Genomic DNA, 19,787 nt, shown 5'->3' on the forward strand with positions numbered 1-19,787 from the left:
CCTTAACTTGGCTTGTGTCTAGCCAGCTTTTCTTAACTTAAATTATCTCAAATACCTTTTGCCTCTGGGCTTTTGATCTTTCTCTATTCTATATACTTTTCTTTACTTCTTACTCCATGGCTTGCTATTTAGCCAGGTGGCTGGCTCCTGGTTTTTCTCTCTCCTCTTCTTTCTTTTGCTCTTTGATCTTCTCCTCCCAGATTTTTGCTCCTATGTATTCTCTCTGCCTGCCAGCCATGCCTATCCTTTCTCCTGCCTAGCTATTGGTTGTTTAGCTCTTTATTAGACCAGTCAGGTGTTTTAGACAGACAAAGTAACATAGCTTCACAGAGTTAAACAAATGCAACAGAAAAGATTGTAACACATCTTTGCATCATTAAATGTTCCACAGCATAAACAAATGTAACATATCTTCAACTAATATTCCTCAACAGAGAACAATTGAGAAGACATCTAATATCAACTTTGGGCCTCCATATATACATGTGGACATGTACTTAAATACACATGTATACCATACACATACAAAAATAGACATTTAACTAAAATAGTTGTAATTTGTAATAAATTACATGAAGGAAATATATTCTAGTTGGTAGATATATTAGTCAAGAATTTATTGAAAAGTCTATACTTGCAAAATAAACTGAGGAATCATTGGTGATATTTAATACTATTGTAATATATGAAATGCCTTAGCAGGGTTGGGGATTTAGCTCAGTGGTAGAAGGCCCTGGGTTCAGTCCTCAGCCCTGGGGAAAAAAAAAAAAAAGAAAGAAATGCCTTAGCAAAGGAAGAGAAAGTTCTAAAATAAAGAAGTTGACAGTAGATCACCTCACACATCACTTTACTTTCAAATTGATTGACACTGCTTCACTCTAATATCCATAAATTCATATTTTCCCCTGTGGAACAAATGGAAATCAAAACTATTGCAAGTTTTGCTGAAGTGATAGCAATATACAATCTGGAACTTTTAAGAAACATACTTAAGTTTACTCTGCTCCCTCAACTTACATCTTCACTTTCTATTTAGTTTTTATTCAGAAAAACATTTTAGAAATTTAGAAATTTAGAAATTTTAGAAATTTAGACTTATAAGTCAAATTTATATTAAGATCTTAGAACATGCCAACTAAAATTCTTTAAGATCTTAGCATGTATGAGTACTTTAACTTAAGTGGTTGAAGAGAGAGTTTTTAAGGTAAATAGTTAAGTCTCTATGCTGGTAAGACAACCCATAGAAGCTTGTAAGTAACATCTGCCATCTGCTGGGGGTGGGGCGGGGAATCTATGCTCTTGAATCAGTTATAAGCAGAGTTTTGTGGTGCAGAGGATTGCTGAATTCCTTTACTCTTTCCCTGGAAGAATCCACATAGGATGATGAGATGGTGCTACATACTGCCTGTAAATAACTGGCAGTCCTCTGGAAGAGACTGATGAAGAAAATGAATCCTCCCTCTTCCCTAATTCACCAGGTCATTTATCCACTATTGTAGTACACACCAGAACAGATATATTTAAATTACTACCCCATGGATCTTGAGTATCACAGAAGATAGAATTGAATCTGTTAATCTTAATGCATACATACCACTTACTTCAATTTATGCGTTTTCATCTTGTAGTATTCTTTTAGGGTTATATTCACAGCTTGCTCTGACATGTAGGAGCCACAGATCAGCAGTCCTAGGGTTCTTACAGTCCTTCGAGCATATCTGTCTGGTTGCTTCACAAGTATATAGAATGATGAATAATATCAGTATTTGATGGTCATTTAATAGATTATACTATTTAAGAGACGTAGTTTGTAATTGTACTAGTTATAATTCTTGTTTTATAGTCATCACAAATTAAGTATTGTACTAGAAAAAGGAATGCAAGTTTGTAAGCATACACTGTATGAATAGGTACATGTGGACTTTTTGAAAAGTAGATTATATCTTTGAAGTTCAAAGGTCAAGTGCAAATAACAGTTAAATTTTCTGAGATTAAAATTACCTCATTTGAAAATAGAAATTAAACATTTGACAGCTTTAGAAGTGAGCAAAAATTAGTTAAGAAATAATTAAAATGAGTTAAGATCCCTATAATCCATGTTAAAAAGTGTTTGTAATATCAGAAGTAGATCCTGGTGAGCTCTAGGTTCAGTGAGACCTTGTCTCAAAAAAAAAAAAAAGTGTAAAGTGATAAAGCAAGATATCCAATGTTGATCTCTGTATGTATAGATAAACACATTTATCCCCATCACACACACACACACACACACACACACACACACATACAAGAATGAAATTTGCAGATCCTTTTTACATTGTGCTTTCATATTAGTTTCAGGTCTCCAAAGAAACAGAAACAAAACAAAAGTATGTGAGTGAAGAGGTAATGTTTGATTTTCCTATGATCCCAGGAAGTAGGACTTTTGAAAAACAAATCTTGGGGACTGGAGAGATATCTCAGTGTTAAGAGCATTTCACACTTCCAGAGGACCTGGAAATTCTCAGCACCCACATGACAGATTATAACTGATTCTAACTCTAGTTCTAGGGAATCCGATGCCCTCTTCTGCCCTCTGCTGGAACCAGGCATTTCTGTGGTGCACAGACAAAACAGTGACACACATAAAATAATTGTTTTTAAAGCAATCTTCTCCTTTAAGGTGTGCATTTTCTTTTTGTAAAATCTTACTTTGTTTTTAACAGTTTATTCTTAGTCAAGAAGATTTAACAACCATCTTTCAAACATTGTATGGCAATATATGGTATGGACGAGATGATTATGCCTCATCTTCTAGAAGTAACAACCATGAGATTGTGACTAGTGGAGCCGCCAGTGTTTCCTGCCATTCGGGAGGTGAGTGTTTAGCCTGTCTGGCTGTTTTCTCTGCTTTTATCTCTTGCCTCTCTGTCCCCCAACTTTTTTCCCTCTAGTTCTTGGTAAAAGAAGACTTAATAATTCTCTAATTAGCTAATCTCACTTGGACAATGATCTGTTTTTAGTTATTCTGCTGATTATGTATTGGATCAATGTTCTTAGTCCCATTGTGACAAAAATTCTTAGGATTCTTGTTTTTCTTCCCTATAAGTCTTTATTTTCAGTTGTATAACTTATATAATATGATGACTTATATATATTGATATTTTAGGAATATCAAAATAGTAGAAGTGTGATAATAGGATCATCATTATAGATGATGAATTTTAACAAAAGTTGGAGAGTTGGATGGATGAAAAATAATAGGGCGAATCATAATGGGACAGAAACTCGTTCCAGTGTTGATGGTAAGGTGCTGTGTGAATGTGACTGGTTCCAACTGCAGCACCAGCACATGGAGAGTGGGCTTAGTTAGGGTGCTAGGGTGATTTTCAGGCTCAAAAATAAACCTCCTTTAATTTTTATAGGCAATTCCAAATCTGACTCTCTTAAAGTGAAATCTGATAATCAACAATGCCTGCTTCTGCAAAGCCTGAAATATTTCAGAGCTTTACTACTCAGAATCCTACACAAAAGTCAGTATAATATGAAACCCCATTCTCACTAGGTAGGATAATCAACCCCATCCTTTATTATTAATTATAAGTGGTTCAAAATGAGGTAAACCAATAGAACACAGGAATGAAAGAAACAAAGATAATCAAAATGTAGATATTGAGTGAAAAAGAGGTGGAACACTGAGTAATAAAAGTAGGCCAACAAATAAAACAGGTATTTATTTTACAAGGACTTGCTAATATTTGAAAATAGTAATTAAATGGATCCTGCCAGTACTGTCAACCTTCCCCTTCCAAAGACAAAAAAGAGTTCTTGGGAAAAAAGTATAAATTACATGATTGCTGATTTTTTAAAAATAACAACACTAACCTTACTGTTAGAATATAAGCATTCAAGACTATGACCTGAAATATTAGCCTATAGTATAAAGAAAGGAAACAATAGAGGTGGAAGTGAAATAAAATTCAGAGTAGTGCTTCAGTTCAGAAGTTCCAGTACCAGTATACTAGGTTTTAATGGTAGAAATAACTGAGACAATGGAAGAAAAACTTGAAAGAAGTAACTAGGTTTAACCCTCCACATTTATAAAGCCTGCTCTCAGCCATAGAGAACACACAGTTTCAAGCAAATTGAGTAAAGTAAGACTCATACATAAACACAATTTCTTAAAACATTAGGCCTAAAACTGCTAGATTTTTAAAATTTCAGAGAAAAACAGGCTACCTGTTATAGACTTATAAAGAACTAGAAGGATAATTGATTTTTGTTATTGTTGCTTTTTCAGTAAACCTGGTGAACTAGGACTGCTGGATTATAAAAGACAGTAGAACAGTATTTCAAATTCTAAACAATGTGATTTTGAAGCTAGGATTCTATTCATGGTCAAATATTACTCCCAAATGTAGAAACAACATAATTCTGTTTTAGTAACTCATAGTTTAGTCAAACCCTTTCTGATCCTCTCCTAAAGAAATTATTCTAAAAATATATTCCAGCAAGATAAATTAAGAATCAGGAAAGAAGAAACTATGATATCAAACAACAGTAGTAACCCAAAAGTAGCACACTTAATAGGGATCCCAAAATTGTCCATATGATTAGGCTAGAAAGTCAATTTCTTTGAAAAGGAATTCACAGTGCTTTATGGTTTTTGTCTTATTGTGTTGGGTTATTACATTCACCTCACTCAGAATGCTTGGGTGGTGGGGATTAAGTGGAATAATGTCTTCAGAAAAAGAGACTCAGAGTGTTGCTTAGTGATAGACTGCATACTTAGCATACACAAGACCCTGACTTTGATCCCTAATAATGCAAAAAGGAAGAGCAGGAAAAAAGATAGATTTCATAAACTATGTATAAAAAAAAGCAACTTCGTATGTACATGATAGAGTAAAATAGCTTCTGTTCTTAAATATCTGCTGTAATGTGGTATAGTGTGAAGTACACTAAAGTTTACATGATTTAGTATTAAATTATTCACATGCCAAATAAGAGAACCTATTTGTATTGGAGAGATCTTAGTGAAGTTAGCAGAGGCAGTAGTATAATGAACTGTGACATAAGAACTGCAAAATCACTTGATTGAAAACACACTGATTGATAGTACATGAAGAACTATGCATGGCAAACCCTTTGTAGATGGCCTCCTCTGGACAAAGGATCTCCTGTTTCCTGGAGCTGCTTTCTTGTCCCTGTCTGCTGAAAGTCACACAAGAGTGTGGGGAATGACAGAGAAAGACAGTAAATTTGAGTAAATAAGAAAATAATTATCACTAACTAGATCAAATAGGTGAAAAATGACAAAATTCTTAAATAGTTTTTAAGGGAACACAGGTGGTATAGTGGATAGATGCTTGCCAAGAAAGCCCAGAAATCTGAGTTGACCCAAGTTCAGTGCACAGAAACTAACATGTGCCCCATATATACAATAATGCCCAAAAAAGTAGTTTTTATTGGAAAGTCTAATAAAATTGATAGTCCCTCAAGCAAGACTGGTTAAATGAGAGAGCACAAATTCTTAATATCAATTTTCAATAGAGTATTATAGACCACAATCAGGAGAATGAGTAAATATGAATAGATGATATGAAGAACTTTTTGAAACATAGATGAAATGTAGAAATGAAAAGAAAAGGGCTGGAGGGGTGGCTCATTTGACTAAGAGCAATGGCTGCTCTTCCAGAGGATCTGAGTTCAATTCCCAGAACCCACATGACAACTCAAAATTCTGTAATTCCAGTTCCGGGGAAACTAATTCCTTCCTCTTGCTCCCATGTGTACTGCATGTACATTGTACACAGACATATAGGCACAGCACTCATGCACATAATATATAACTAAAATAGATCTTTTAAAGTATTTTATTAAATTATTTAGTTGATAATGTATATTTCATTTTATATAAGTTTATCTAAGTTAATATAAATTACCTGACATAGTGGTACTTTTGTCTGGAGTTAGCTTAAGTGAGAACAAAGAATTGTTGTGTTTGTATTATAAGCCTAATTAAGATATACATGTGTATAGATTTTTTTATTTAAAATATAAATGTATAGAAAATACATATAATAAATAAAATTCAAATAAAAATTTGAATCACAGTTTGAGCAAGTTTTAAAATGGCATCTAAAATACATTGTTTTATCTTAGTTTCTTTAAAGAAAAATTTGAATATAAACTGTTAGATGTTGTGTGTTTGTGTTCATTTTATACATTATTTAATCTCTGAAATTATCTCCATGTTCATGATACTAATATGAAAGTAGGATTATAATCTCCAAGAGGGAACAGAAACTCTGAGTGTTTAATTCTTTCTCTCCAGTTATGGAAGAATGTTAATCCAGACTTCCATGTCTGAATTTTTTAAGCTTTTGAATTTTCTTGACTATCATTTTAGTGTACTCTTGTAATTAACAATTTGGTATATCTCATGGGTCCTTTAACTACCTGCTCTTATAATTGTTTTCTCTTATTCCTCACCTTTAATTCTATAGCAGCTACTATGGTGACAGCTGCTGTGGTGGAGGTACACCCACAGGCTTCTCAAGCTAATACGACAATTAACGTGAGTTTCAGAACTGATTATCTCACTATGGCACTTTACAGTCCAGGGCCTGAACAGGTAAGTTGAAGAAGAGAAACTATGTCTATATTTGAAGGGAAACTATGTAAATAAAAAAGTATATATAACTGTTAAATAATAGTTTTAATATTTTGTGTGTATTTTATAGTGTATGTTCTTCTGAAAAAAGATTGATATTTTCAGTAATTTCTTCATACACTTTCATTTTTAAATGAGTTATCTTTCATATAGCAAAAAAATATTAAAAACAAAATTTGAAAGTAGTACATATTTTTTTTTGGCCTTTTATTTAGATATCCTGTAGCTAGAGTTTTCCTGCCTGTCCCACAGTCAGGACAAATCTCTGTCACCTCTGTCACTTGCCAGTCCCACAGCCGCTCAGACCCAACCAACAAAACACAGAGACTTACATTGCTTACAAACTGTATGGCCGTGCCAGGCTTCTTGCTAACTGTTCTTATATCTTAAATTAATCCATTTCTATAAATCTGTACCTTGCCACGTGGCTCATGGCTTACCAATATCTTCACATGCTGCTTGTCATGGCGGCGGCTGGCAGTGTCTCTCCCTGCCTTCCTGTTCTCTCAATTCTCCTCTCTGTTAGTCCTGCCTATACTTACTGTCTGGCTACTGGCCAATCAGTGATTTATTTATTGACCAATCAGCAACACATTTGACATACAGACCATCCCACAGCAATATCTCTTTGAAAATAGAGAATTTGGGGCTTACAGTGTTGAGCAGTAAAGTCTGGTTAGTGTACACAAGGCCATGCACAGGGTTCAGAACCTGGCATCCAGAAAAGAATAAAGAGAGAAGGGTCAGGTATGGTGGCACACACATTTAATCTCAGTATTGGAAGGGAGAAGCAGGCAGGTTCATGAGAGTTCATGGGTAGCATGGACTGTAAAGGAAGTACCAGGACAGCAGGGCTATACAGGTGACTCAGCAACCAAAAAAAAAAAAAACACATAATAGTTAAAAGAGAAACAAAATAGAAAATTTGATGTTTCATGTAAGCCAATGTCATAACTTGTAGATAGTCATATCACAAAGTATACTTTAATCCTATGCTTCTGTGTAATTTCTATGTGGATTTCTTTTCCACAGGCCTTCTTTACAGATGTCCGTGATCCTTCTCTAAAACTTGCTGAATTTAAATTGGAGAATATTATAAGTAGTTTAAAATTGTATACAGATGGCTCTACATTTTCTTCTTTCTCATTAAAAAACTGTATTTTAGATGATAAAAGGCCTCATGTCATGAAAGCCACTCCTAGGTATGTATTGCCATAATTTTGAGCTATTGAGGAAAGATTGCTTCATTATTATAGATCTTATACTCAAAATTGCCTTTATTCTATGTGTATTCATGAGAGGTCTTGAGTACTTCAGTTCAGTACATCATGGTATCTGTTCATGTTTGAAATGTTGATGGATTTATTAAATACATAGAAATAAATAGTGCAATTAGATGGGACATGTATGAATTTGAGTAGAGTATATAAACTGATATTCAGAACTTTCATAATTTCTTAGACATAGATTCCCCCATTGTTAAACAGTTATATGGTAGAAGTTTTATAAGTTCATTTTTTCCAAGAGACGTGCTCTCAGAGTATTTGTTTGCTGTCAGTAAAAGGATAGACAGGTCTTTAAGCTTTATTGGTATGTTTGGTTATTTTCAAGTTACCCATACATACAAATTGTCATTATGTTTTTCAGAATGATAGGACTGACACTTGGGTTTGACAAAAAGGACATGGTGGATGTAAAGTATAGAAGCATCAGAGATACTTCTGTGACTGATGTAGTTGTCCAAGAGATGTATGTTTGTGCAAGTGTGGAGTTTCTGATGACAGTTGCACATGTCTTTTTTGATGCCTACACAACTAGTACGGCTTTAGAAACCAGTGTTCAAACATGGACTACTAAAGAAGGTTAGTTACCAAATAACAACTTTAATGTCTTACTGCTGCAACTATAGTTACCCTAATTAGTCTTTTCAATGTTCAGGGTAACATTAATAAATTAAAAGTCTATACTTGTGTATGTATGTAAATAATACATAAAAATTAATACTAATGAAATAGTATTTTTATATATAGTTTTTTGTTGTTGTTGTTGTTTTTGCCTGAGACAGGGTTTCTCTGTGTGGCTTTGGCTGTTCTGGATCTCTCTCTATGGACCAGGCAAGCATTGAACTCAGAGATTCACCTTCCTCAGCTAGGGGAGTGCTAGGATTAAAGGCATGCAGTATCACTGCCTGGCTATAGTTTGTAGTGTTTTGATTTTCTATTTTTGAGACAGGGTCTCATGTCATGTAGTTCTTGCTGACCTCAAAATCACTTGAGACGCTGAGGAACTCCTAATCCTCCTGCCTATGTCCTCCTCACTGCTGGGATGAGCAACACGTGCCATTCTGCCTGGCCTTCATTGTTGGAAGGTGTGTTTATGGGATTTGAAATTATGAGACTTGAGTAATTGTTCTCTTCAATCAGTAACAAGCAGGAGAGATAATGAACCAACTGTTCTTTACATTAAACATGGTGTTTTAGTTTAAAGTACTCATTAACTTTTATATTCACTTCTAGATTTTAATGTGTAGTTTTTCTGTTATCTTTTACATATTGATTATGATATAGTTGAAAGAGTGTGGAGAGTTGGAAATTGATTTAGAGCCAGTTCTACCATTAAACAGTAGACTTTTCCCCATACTCTGATTCATATTTCTATAAGTAAATGGAGGTTTGATGGTGGAGCGTGTGTATAGCATATACAAAGGTAGTTTTATTTCCATCCCTGAGGGGAGGGAGGTAGATATTGCCTATCTCAAAAGAAATACATAATGAATGTCTTTGGAATAGATGATTTTTTTAAGTTTATATTTCACTCTGAATGAATAAAGTAGCTATTCTCCTTAACTCTTCATAAGTAATATGTGTAATTAATATGTATGTATTTATTTCTATTTTAGCACCTGTACAGGATTTAGGGAAGTGGGAAATTAATATTCTTATAAAAAACCCTGAGATTGTGTTTGTGGCTGACATGACAAGAAATGATGCTCCTGCCTTAGTCATTACAACACAGTGTGAAATTTGCTGTAAAGGGGACCCTGAAAGCAATACAGTGACTGCTGCCATTAAAGATCTCCAAGTCAGAGCATGCCCATTTCTTCCAGTCAAGAGAAAGGGCAAAATCACCACTGTGAGTTCATTGTCTAATTCAATTGCCCCTCCCCAAAAAAACTTACATAAAGAACTTGGTATAGGGAAGTTCAGGGAGAATGAACTCCTTGGCAGAAAACTTGCAGTTTATATTTTTCTTTTGTTACAAGTGGAACTTGTGGCATACTTCTCATATATATAGTTTAGGGAAATTGCCAAGTTGCCTGGTTTCTTGCTGTGAACAGTAAAATGCTTGGGAGCGGGGGTGGGATGGGGAGAGGCTGGGGGAGGGGTTAAACAGAAAAAAAACAGGAGTTAATGCATTTGATAGTTCTCAGCCTTTTCAAGTTGCAAAAACATCTGAAAATCATTAGAGATAATAGTGTAGAGAAATGACTATATGACCTGTGCAGTCTTGCTAAAAATTCCCAAATATGAAATGATCAATAATATTCAGTCATACAGAAGATGCTTTCACAATATTAGGAGTGTGTTGTTAAAGGTGATGTGGAAATAAAAGAAAGTGGACAGGCATCTTCAAAAGCAAATTGTTCTTTATTCAGAACAACTGAAGGGTCACAATCTCTCTGTTTGAGTAGAGACTGTGGACATGTATCATGGTGTGTATTGGTGGGAGGGAAGCTTGGATATTTTATAGGGTGGAATGAGTGTTTTGGGGCGGGAAGATTCCATCTGCAGGTCATCTCAGACTGGTAGATACCACTCAAGGTACGTTGATCCTCCTATCAGAAATGCCCCAGAACCTAACAACCTACGGGTATTATTGGTCAACTTTCCTGTCCTGAATTTCTATGGCATTAAAATCTTATAGAAGCATAAGATGTTACCCTTACTTAGTTTAGCATAATCTCAAAAAGATAGTGGATGTGACTTTTGAAATGGAGTAAATCTTCGTGGAATACACAGAAGGCCTTAAGATTCCTGTTAAAATTATCAGAAGCACCTTCAACAGATAGGAGATGAGGCTACAAAATTGAAGAGAGACTCTTGAGTTTTCAGGATTTCATGGGAAGTAGGGTGTAAGTTTGCCTTACCTCTTAATAGGAGAGGGTAGAACAGAGAGATGCAAAGAATTATTCCTAGGATTAGAAGTTAAATCAAGAAATTTGTTTGCTAGGCTTGATTTAAGAGTTGCTTTGAGCTGAACTATCTGTAACTATTGTTCTGTGTACCTTTCCACCATTGTTTGTTGCCAATAGTTGGGGCAGATTACCCATCCTTAGTCTTACAACTCCATAGAGAAAAGCTTCTCCCCCAAAGCCACTCCTATACTTATATCTTATCAACATGTATACCTATTTTTAGACTTTAAATTGGTAAAAGATAATTGAGATTTTTGCATTTAGAATAATGCAAAGTATAGATGGAGATATATAATGAGATATCATTAGTTATGTGAAGAGATTTTTGGGCTTGTATGTGTTAGAATGAGATCCTTAGGTATTGCCGCCTGGTGATCCAGCACAGGGCTGAAAAGGAATCCATGGCATTGGTGTAAACTAAGACTTCTCTATCTGAGGGGCTTATGGAAAAGACACACGCTCTCTTGATGGTTTTCTTCTTTATTCTCTTGTTCTCTGTTCTCTTCTCCTGCTACAGCTTATACACCCTAATAAAATCTTTCAGGCAATACCGAGATCACAATGAGGTTAGATTCTATTTTTCAAGTGAATGATTATATGTGAAAACATGTTTTTCATCTCCCTTACATTACTAAAAAGAGTCATCCTTACAACCCACATACAGTATGTTTCAGTAACTTGTCACAGGTTAATAAAACATGAGCACGCAAGGAACATTTTTTTTCTCAGCCAATTCTTTCGTTAGCAGGCTGCAAATTGCAGTTACAAAGAAATAAGCACTCTATTATCTATCTTGAAAGGTAATCTTATAAGGAATCTTAAGGGAGTCACAAGCCTAAACTTTTATACATAAAAAAACAGTCAGCTGAACTTTGAATGTTTAGGGTATGTACCCATTCATCAATAGTTTCTTGTATCAGAAAATTGAGGTCAGGAATGGTTACAAAGAATTAATCATCACCTTTGATCATCAACCAGACCTAGCAAAGAAGATATATCAGCTATCAACAAATGGCTGCTTTGTATTTTCTACCTTGGCCTCATGTCTTAGATAGCTCAACTATGTGTCATTGTGAACTTTGTATTACTTTCTGGGGTTATTTATCTTAAAACTATTAGCAAAGCATCTGGTCTAACCTGAAGTTAGTTTGAAGCTTTGTTTCAGCTAATGGTGCACACTGAAACCTGTGACTGCATCTTTTCAGCATAAAGAGAATTAGAGCCAGCCTGGCTCTTGGGGATTCAGTTGTTTTCTTTAATCATTAACCTGAGCTGCAATCTAAAGAAGCTCCTTAGGTGGAATTCATATGCCTAAGCTGTGAAACATTTTCTTATATTTATTTTTATTCATCAAAACTCTGTATAAGCTATCATTATTATTATTATTATTATTATTATCATCAATTAGACAGTACAATTTAGGGAGGAATCATCTTCATGACAGTCCACAGATAAAAATGCCCAGTAGAACAGGATGTTTCCATGAGATTAAACACTACATTACAGGCAGATTTCACCACACCCATTCACACCATGCCAAGTACCAGAGAGAGATAGCTGGAGCAAACAGGTAAAGGCATAGCAAAAGCAAAAGACATTCTGGGGTCTGTAGTCCTGTGGCCTTGACCCATCAGAGAGTTTCCTCCTGGTGGACTGACACCTTGATCTTGAATTGCCACCTGTTGCTCCTCTGATGTGGCCACCAGCACTTAGGAAATTTTGGACATGGTGAAATATCAATGGGAGAGAAGTGACTATCAAGAGTCTAGTGGTTACAGTTCTTCTTGCCATCATTAGGAAAAAGTTCATTTATAATCTAAATTTTTTCAGAGATTATTGATACCTATTATGTTTCTTAGTGTCTTACAGTTTTAGCTTTGCCTATAAGATTGGCCTCTTCACATCTATTTTACTGTTGAATAAATAGTATGATAGACTTTTGGTAAGTAAAATAAATGACATAGCAAGAGCTTCATATGTTTTTTAAATATTTAAGCATTTTTTTTAATGTTAGGGTGTGTGTGTAATTCTTTCTATCGACATGTGATAACGTGCTACCTAAGGACCCTGCCAGTAAAAGCATGCCAGAATTATGTCCTTAAAGCTCTAAAATTCTTTTTTGTTTGTTTGTTTGTTTTTTTAAGACAGAGTTTCTCTGAGTAGCTTTGGAGCCTGTCCTAGAACTCAGTTTGTAGACCAGACTGGCCTCAAACTCACAGATATTCGCCTGCCTCTGCCTCCTGAGTGCTAGGATTAAAGGCGTGCACCACCACCACCCAGCAAAGCTTTAAAATTCTTAAAGAATCAAGTGATGTTTCATGGGAATTGTCAACATACTAAAAAACAAACAGTTTTTTGAGACTCTACAGCTCTCAAAAGGAATAAGAGATAGTTTATTCTAGATCCATTTTGAGTGACCAGGGCCTGGGAACCCAGATTTAGGTTATCCCAAATTTCATGTTCTAACATGGAAGCAATTTCATGGTTTTTACAAAACGAAGTCATAAATCAAGGCTAGTTTAAAATGCATTGGTGGTTACATCAGAGAGGTGGTTACAAGATGGGGGAAGCTTTTCTATAGGCCCAAGATGTTTCTGATGAAATACTTAGCTTTTGGGTGAGTGGAAGCTTGTGGTCTTTTATGTTAATAGGTTCCAAAAGGTTCTTTAATATTTACAGGATGTTAGTTCAAACACAGAGATGGGTAAGGAATGGCTGTTGTGGAGGGCTAGAATTAGCCCAAGATAAGGTAATTACCCTCTGGTCTGCAATATTCCAATCCCTCCACAGTACTGAAATTCTAATCAATCCATTAGTCTCTGCAGACACAACTCCTTTTCTGGAATTTTCATTCACAGAATATATATACATATATTCCTGCTGATATTAGCCACATTGCTCCTCAGGGTTTTGAATGTTCTTACCAATGTTCCCCATGATTTATTAAACTTAGTACATGTCAGATAAAGCCCTAAGTTTACTTAGTAAACTTTCAGAAGGAAATAAGTTGTACTTCTTATTTTACTGGCATGAGGACCAGTAAAATAAAATGAAGATGCTGTGCTGTTTAGGTGGTGGAACTGAATCCTTAAAAATTAAATATAGGGAAAATTCTGCATTTGGCTTAGGGGAGCATAACTTGGAGATACCTAGGGTCAGCAACCTAGGATAGTCATAGCTGAGCAGTCCATTCGTAGTATTTCTCCTGGAATTACAGTAAAGACTATACCTTGGGTAGGGTCTTCTGCGATGTCACTGCACCAAAGGATCTGCCTCTGAACTCATTTGCTTGAGCTATTGGTAGGGAGGCTCCTTATTACCCCAGGTTCTCCCTAGACCTGCTTATAAAATAGTTTCTTCTAGTCCAGAGTAAATGACCAAAAAGATGTTCTCATCAGTGTTGGGAACTACACTAACTTTGAGAATTGAAGTAATAGCAGCATTGACATAATGCACAGATCATTGGGAGCTGTGTGATAGATTGCCACTGTACACTGCAAAACCTCCATATCATTAGTATGTGCCAGTAGTCTGAGATTAAAAATGCTAGAGATCAATTGATCCCAAATGATACTTGTATGACTAGCTTCTATGCTCATGCCCAACATTTGTAAGTACTTTACCATTCCTACAGATCCCAGGTGTTTACTGTGAAGTTCATAGACTTCTTCAAATAAATATCAGAATTGGGGTGTGGGAGATGAATGCTTCTTTTTGCATTTTCATGTTAATATTTTTGCTAGTATTTTTGTTCATACCTTATTTTTATAATAAATAATAGTATGTTAATTCACTTTTTATATAGGTATGATTGTTCACTTTTTAATATAATTATTACTCAGAAAGACTTTAAGCAGAAATATTTTAACTTAAATATTAATTTAATAATTATTTTTATTTTATAGGTTTTGCAGCCTTGTGACTTGTTTTATCAGGCTACTCAGATAGGAACAGATCCACAAATGATTGACATTTCAGTAAAATCTCTTACACTAAAGGTAAGTTAAAACATAAACATGTAAAATTGATTTGGTGGTAGGTCAAGAAGCTAAAGTATAAGAATCATGCCGGGCGGTGGTGGCGCATGCCTTTAATCCCAGCACTCGGGAGGCAGAGGCAGGTGGATCTTCGTGAGTTCGAGGCCAGCCTGGTCTACAGAGCGAGATCCAGGAAAAGGTGCAGAGCTACACAGAGAAACCCTGTCTCAAAAAAACAAAAAAAAAGAATCGTAAGTTCTAGGCCTGCCTGAGCACTGAGGTTTAAGCCATCCTTGGCAATCTAGTGAGACCCTGTCTAACAGTCACCATTACCACCAGAAAAAGGACTGGGCTCATAGGTGAAGCACTTGTGCAGCATTCACAGGCCCCAGGTTAGACCCCTGTCTCACCAAATGAATAAATACTTTTTGGAAATATATATATCAAGTTTGTAAGATATTATTGTAAATTTTATGATGAATGCTATATTTTATTGACATGACTTTTGTAGTTGATATCTAGTATACATATAATTGTAGTCATATTTAATTGGTTTAATAGTAACAAGATTTACAAATATTTTAACAAACTTATCTAAAAATTTTTGTAGTAGAAAATTATATTATCCTGTAGTACCTTTCTAGTTTAGCCTTAATTCATGTTCATTCAACAAATGTATGTAATCCATTTTTAAATTGTTTTCTCCATTTAGGTTTCACCAGTTATCATAAATACCATAATAACTGTTACTTCTGCACTTTATACAACTAAGGAAAGCATCCCAGAAGAAAACACTTCTTCTATAACACATTTATGGGACAAGAAGGATACTAAGAATCTGAAAATGTGGTTTCTTGAAGAATCAAATGAAACAGAAAAAGTAGCTCCCACAAATGAATTGATGCCGGGAGGAGAGACACTGACCTTGAATGTTGATTCTATTTTTATAGTTCTTGAAGCTGGAGTTGGTCATAGAACAGTGCCGATGCTATTGGCAAAGGCACGCTTGTTTGGGGAAAGCAAAAACTGGAGGACTTTAATAAACCTCTATTGTCAGCTTGAACTGGAAGTAAGTGTGTACATAATTTTTCAGGGCTTATAATCCTTTACATAGAATATTCTGGGATCTTATATCACTACTTAAATTGAATTTATTGTAAATAATGATACTGGCTTTAAACCTTTTAGAAGAAAGCTTACACATTTATGCCCTTGAGAGGTTGCCTATATATTACTTTAAATTTCAAATTACATATTCATACTTTATATTTCAACTGATTTTCCTAAGCTTCAGAGGTGGTGCATTAGGTTCTAGAGAGACATCCCAGTAATTAGGAGCTTCTTGCTCTTTCAGAGACAAAGTCTGATTCCCAGTGTCCATATCAGGCAGCTCACAACCGCCTGTTACTCTGCCCTTGCCACCTCTGGGGGAATCTAAAATCCTCTTTGGGCACAGGCACATATATGGCAGACATACACACAAACATACATTTGTACATATAAATAAAAATAAAATCTTTTTTAAAGTGATATATTAATAGATAGTTGTTAAGATTAAAACTTCTGATTCTTAAGAACTAAAATTGAATTATTTTTGTGGTGATATTTTATTTGTGCTCTAACAAATAAAACTTATCTGGGGATCACAGGAGAGAGCTAGCCACTAGATTAGACATAGGGGCCAGACAATGGTGGAATACACGCCTTTAGTCCTATCACTGGGGAGGAAGAGATCTGTCTGGGTCTCAGTGAGTTCAAGGCCGCTGGGAACAGAGCCAGGTGTAGTGGCACACGCCTTTAATACCAGCACTTGAGATCCCTTGTCTTTGATTGGAAAGGACACAACACCTTTAATCCCAGGAAGTGATGGCAAGAAGCAGAAAGGTATATAAGGCATGAGGACCAGGAACTAGAGGCTTATTAGCAGCAGTTCACCTGAGACACTCAGGGATGAGGCTTTCAGTCTGAGAATTGTGGAAACAGAATTGGCAGAGGAGTTGGCAAGGTGAGGTTGACTGTCGCTTGTTCTGTTTCTCTGATCTCTCAGTTTTCACCCCAATATCTGGCTCTGGGTTTTTTGTTTGTTTGTTTGTTTGTTTGTTTGTTTAAATAATAAGACCTTTTAGCAATTCATGTTACATTTTTTTTCTTTGAATATATAGATTAAATTTATGAACATGGGTAAGCTCTTTCAATTTTTAAAGACTAAGGATATACTTGAAGTTTAGAGTGGTTGCTTAGCATGTGTGAGATATTGGACTCTAATCCTGAACCCTCCAAAAATTTTCAAAGAGAAAAAAGAATCAGAGTAAACATGTTTTACCTCAGAATTTATAAAATTAGTTTAATGAATATTTCAGATAAAATTAATTTAAGAAAGAGGCTCAGAATATGTTAGAAGTAGGATGTATACATAATATGTGTGTAGCACTAATTTTAGTACCAGCACTGCAGAAACAGAAAAATTATATACAATCATCTCCAGTGATATTTAAAATTATTGTACTTAATATTTTTTGAAAAGCAGTCTGGTAGTCTACCTTATAAAAGTGAGGGTGAGACTTTTAAAAGCTTCTGTTTTTACATGAAATGATACAGAATTATGTACTAACACAATTGTAATTGATTATGACTCCACTGCAGATTTTCAAATTGTGTTTAGAATTATGTATATTTTGTAGAGGACTTTATCTGGGCTATCCAAGAGGTACAAGACATTCAAACACTGAAATCATGTACAATGTAGGAAAGTTCACCATGATACCACCAACACACTGCACTTTGAATCTTGTGGTACCCTCCATGAAGAGATTTTAGTCAGTGATGGTAGATTGGCAAGTTTTCAAGTGTCAGCAATATGTGATAGATGAATGTAGGATTTGCTGCTTGATCCAGGAGAGAGATCAAGGAAAGGTGCTTTAGAAAGAGTTCTAGGGTCTGCAGGAAGGCTCAGTGGGGAAAGGTGCTTACCACCATGCCTGACAACCAGAGTTTAATTCTCAGGACCCATGTGGTGGAAAAAGAAAGAACTGACTCATGCAAGTGTCCTCTGACTCATGCAAGTGTCCTCTGATTGAAATATGTGTATACATGAGTAAATAAATATATAAAGGGGATTCTCTTGTATTAAAATGTGAAGGTAGAATTTGGTCTCTAAGCCGGTGAAGAAAGTATGTAAGGAGTATATATAGAAAACTATTAATTGACATGTAGAATAGTTCTTATATAGAAGAAATAGCACAGTCAAAAGGCATGGTGGTAAGAGGTATCATTTAAAAAGTCATTTTAGATAGTATAATGCTTTATTTAAAAAACTAAAAATTCTCTTTTTAGGTTCACTATTATAATGAAATGTTTGGTGTTTGGGAACCTTTACTGGAACCCTTAGAAATTGATCAGACTGACGATTTTAAACCATGGAATCTTGGAATCAAGGTACGTATGTGTGTGTTATTTTCTTAAAGCAGTTTCGGCCTTACAGAAAAATTGATGAAGTGTAATTTCCCCATATACCCTCTGCTTCTGTGTATATATGTAAAACTTCATTAACAACATCCTCAATCAAAGTATATTTGAAGTGTATTTGAAAAGGAGTTTAGAAGAAAAAGGTTTTCAAAATTTTTGAGGATATTCATATTACATTATACACTTTAACTTATTTATTTATTTGTATGTGTGTGATTATTTTGCCTGCATGTATGTCTATGCACCATATACCTGCCTGGTGTCCACAGAAGCTAGAAGAGGACATCAGATCCCCTGGCACTGGAGTCACAAGCCATTATGAGCCACCATGTGGATGCTGAGAGTCATACTCAGGTCCTCTTCAAGATAGCAAGTGCTCTTAAATGCTGAGCCATGGCTCCAGCCTCATATAATACCAGAAATATAATAAGACTTCCTCTACAGTAAAAGTAAAAATCGTGACCTGCAGACTGAACATCAGAAATCCCAATATTAACTGTTACCTTACACTGTGACAATGTTCTTTGAGGTTGTGGCCAGTCACAAGTTCCTTTGTTCTGTAAATGGACTTCCTCCCTCCCTCCTCCCCTCCCTCCCTTCCTCTTTTTTCACACCTTCCTACTTCCCCCTTCCCTCCCTTATCTTCTCTTTCCTTCCTCTCTACTATTTCATCCTCTCTGTAATCTCTTGAAGATTGTGTGTTATTTGCTCTGAACATATTATGAATTTATGTAATCCTGAGAATCAGTGCCTTTAAATTGGCAAAATTGTGCTTGTGAAGCAAGGAATTATCTAAGTTACAGCATGTTTCCTACCTAATGATAGACTCAACTTGTAAACTTATAGACAAATTTTTCAGGGCCTTAAAATAAGGTAAAATATCTCTGAGTTTGAGGCCAGCCTGGTCTACAGAACGAGTTCCAGGATAAACAGAGCTACATTAAAAAAAAAAAAAAAAACCTTATCTTGAAAAACCAAAAAAAAGAAGATAAAATAACAGCTAAATGACTAGCTTGTCTACTGTATTATATTTAAATATTTTAATTTAATTATTTAGGTTGTATCAGATGAAGGATTTGAATAAAGTAGTTTTACTGGTAGTTTTTAGATTCGACTATACCTGGGCAGTGAGTCTCTGAATGCTGGAAAGAAGTAAATAGTGCTTATTCTTTCTTTTTTTTTTTTTTTGGTTTTTCAAGACAGGGTTTCTCTGTGTAGCTTTGCACCTTTTCCTGGAACTCACTTGGTAGCCCAGGCTGTCCTCGAACTCACAGAGATCCGCCTGGCTCTGCCTCCCGAGTGCTGGGATTAAAGGCGTGCGCCACCACCGCCCGGCAAATAGTACTTATTCTTACAAACTCCCACTTCACAGCATTGTTCTGCCACTTTTATCTGACGTTTTTTAGTACCTAGTTCTCTTTCTGTTAACATGACCAATATTTTAAACGACTTTTCTTGACTAATTTGTTTGGAAGTATATGCTTTTGATTTATCTGCA

General features: G+C 35.4%; 1 protein-coding gene across 5 annotated transcripts in view; it reads left to right on the plus strand.

Moving 5' to 3' along the window:
* The window catches only part of Vps13a (vacuolar protein sorting 13 homolog A), a 216,783-nt gene that overhangs the window by 107,937 nt on the left and 89,059 nt on the right, over positions 1–19,787 (plus strand). For all 5 annotated transcript variants that reach the window (XM_052713824.1, XM_052713819.1, XM_052713820.1 and 2 more), the window contains exons 35-42: positions 2,703–2,853; positions 6,486–6,613; positions 7,685–7,854; positions 8,300–8,514; positions 9,552–9,784; positions 14,753–14,845; positions 15,537–15,893; positions 18,158–18,259. In XM_052713824.1, the coding sequence (XP_052569784.1) occupies positions 2,703–2,853; positions 6,486–6,613; positions 7,685–7,854; positions 8,300–8,514; positions 9,552–9,784; positions 14,753–14,845; positions 15,537–15,893; positions 18,158–18,259 (1,449 nt within the window). The remainder of the gene's footprint in view (positions 1–2,702; positions 2,854–6,485; positions 6,614–7,684; positions 7,855–8,299; positions 8,515–9,551; positions 9,785–14,752; positions 14,846–15,536; positions 15,894–18,157; positions 18,260–19,787) is intronic.

This window comes from Peromyscus californicus, unplaced genomic scaffold (genome assembly GCF_007827085.1).
Source record: "Peromyscus californicus insignis strain IS unplaced genomic scaffold, ASM782708v3 Scaffold_4__1_contigs__length_199733344, whole genome shotgun sequence".
In the NCBI taxonomy this organism is placed as follows: domain Eukaryota; kingdom Metazoa; phylum Chordata; class Mammalia; order Rodentia; family Cricetidae; genus Peromyscus; species Peromyscus californicus.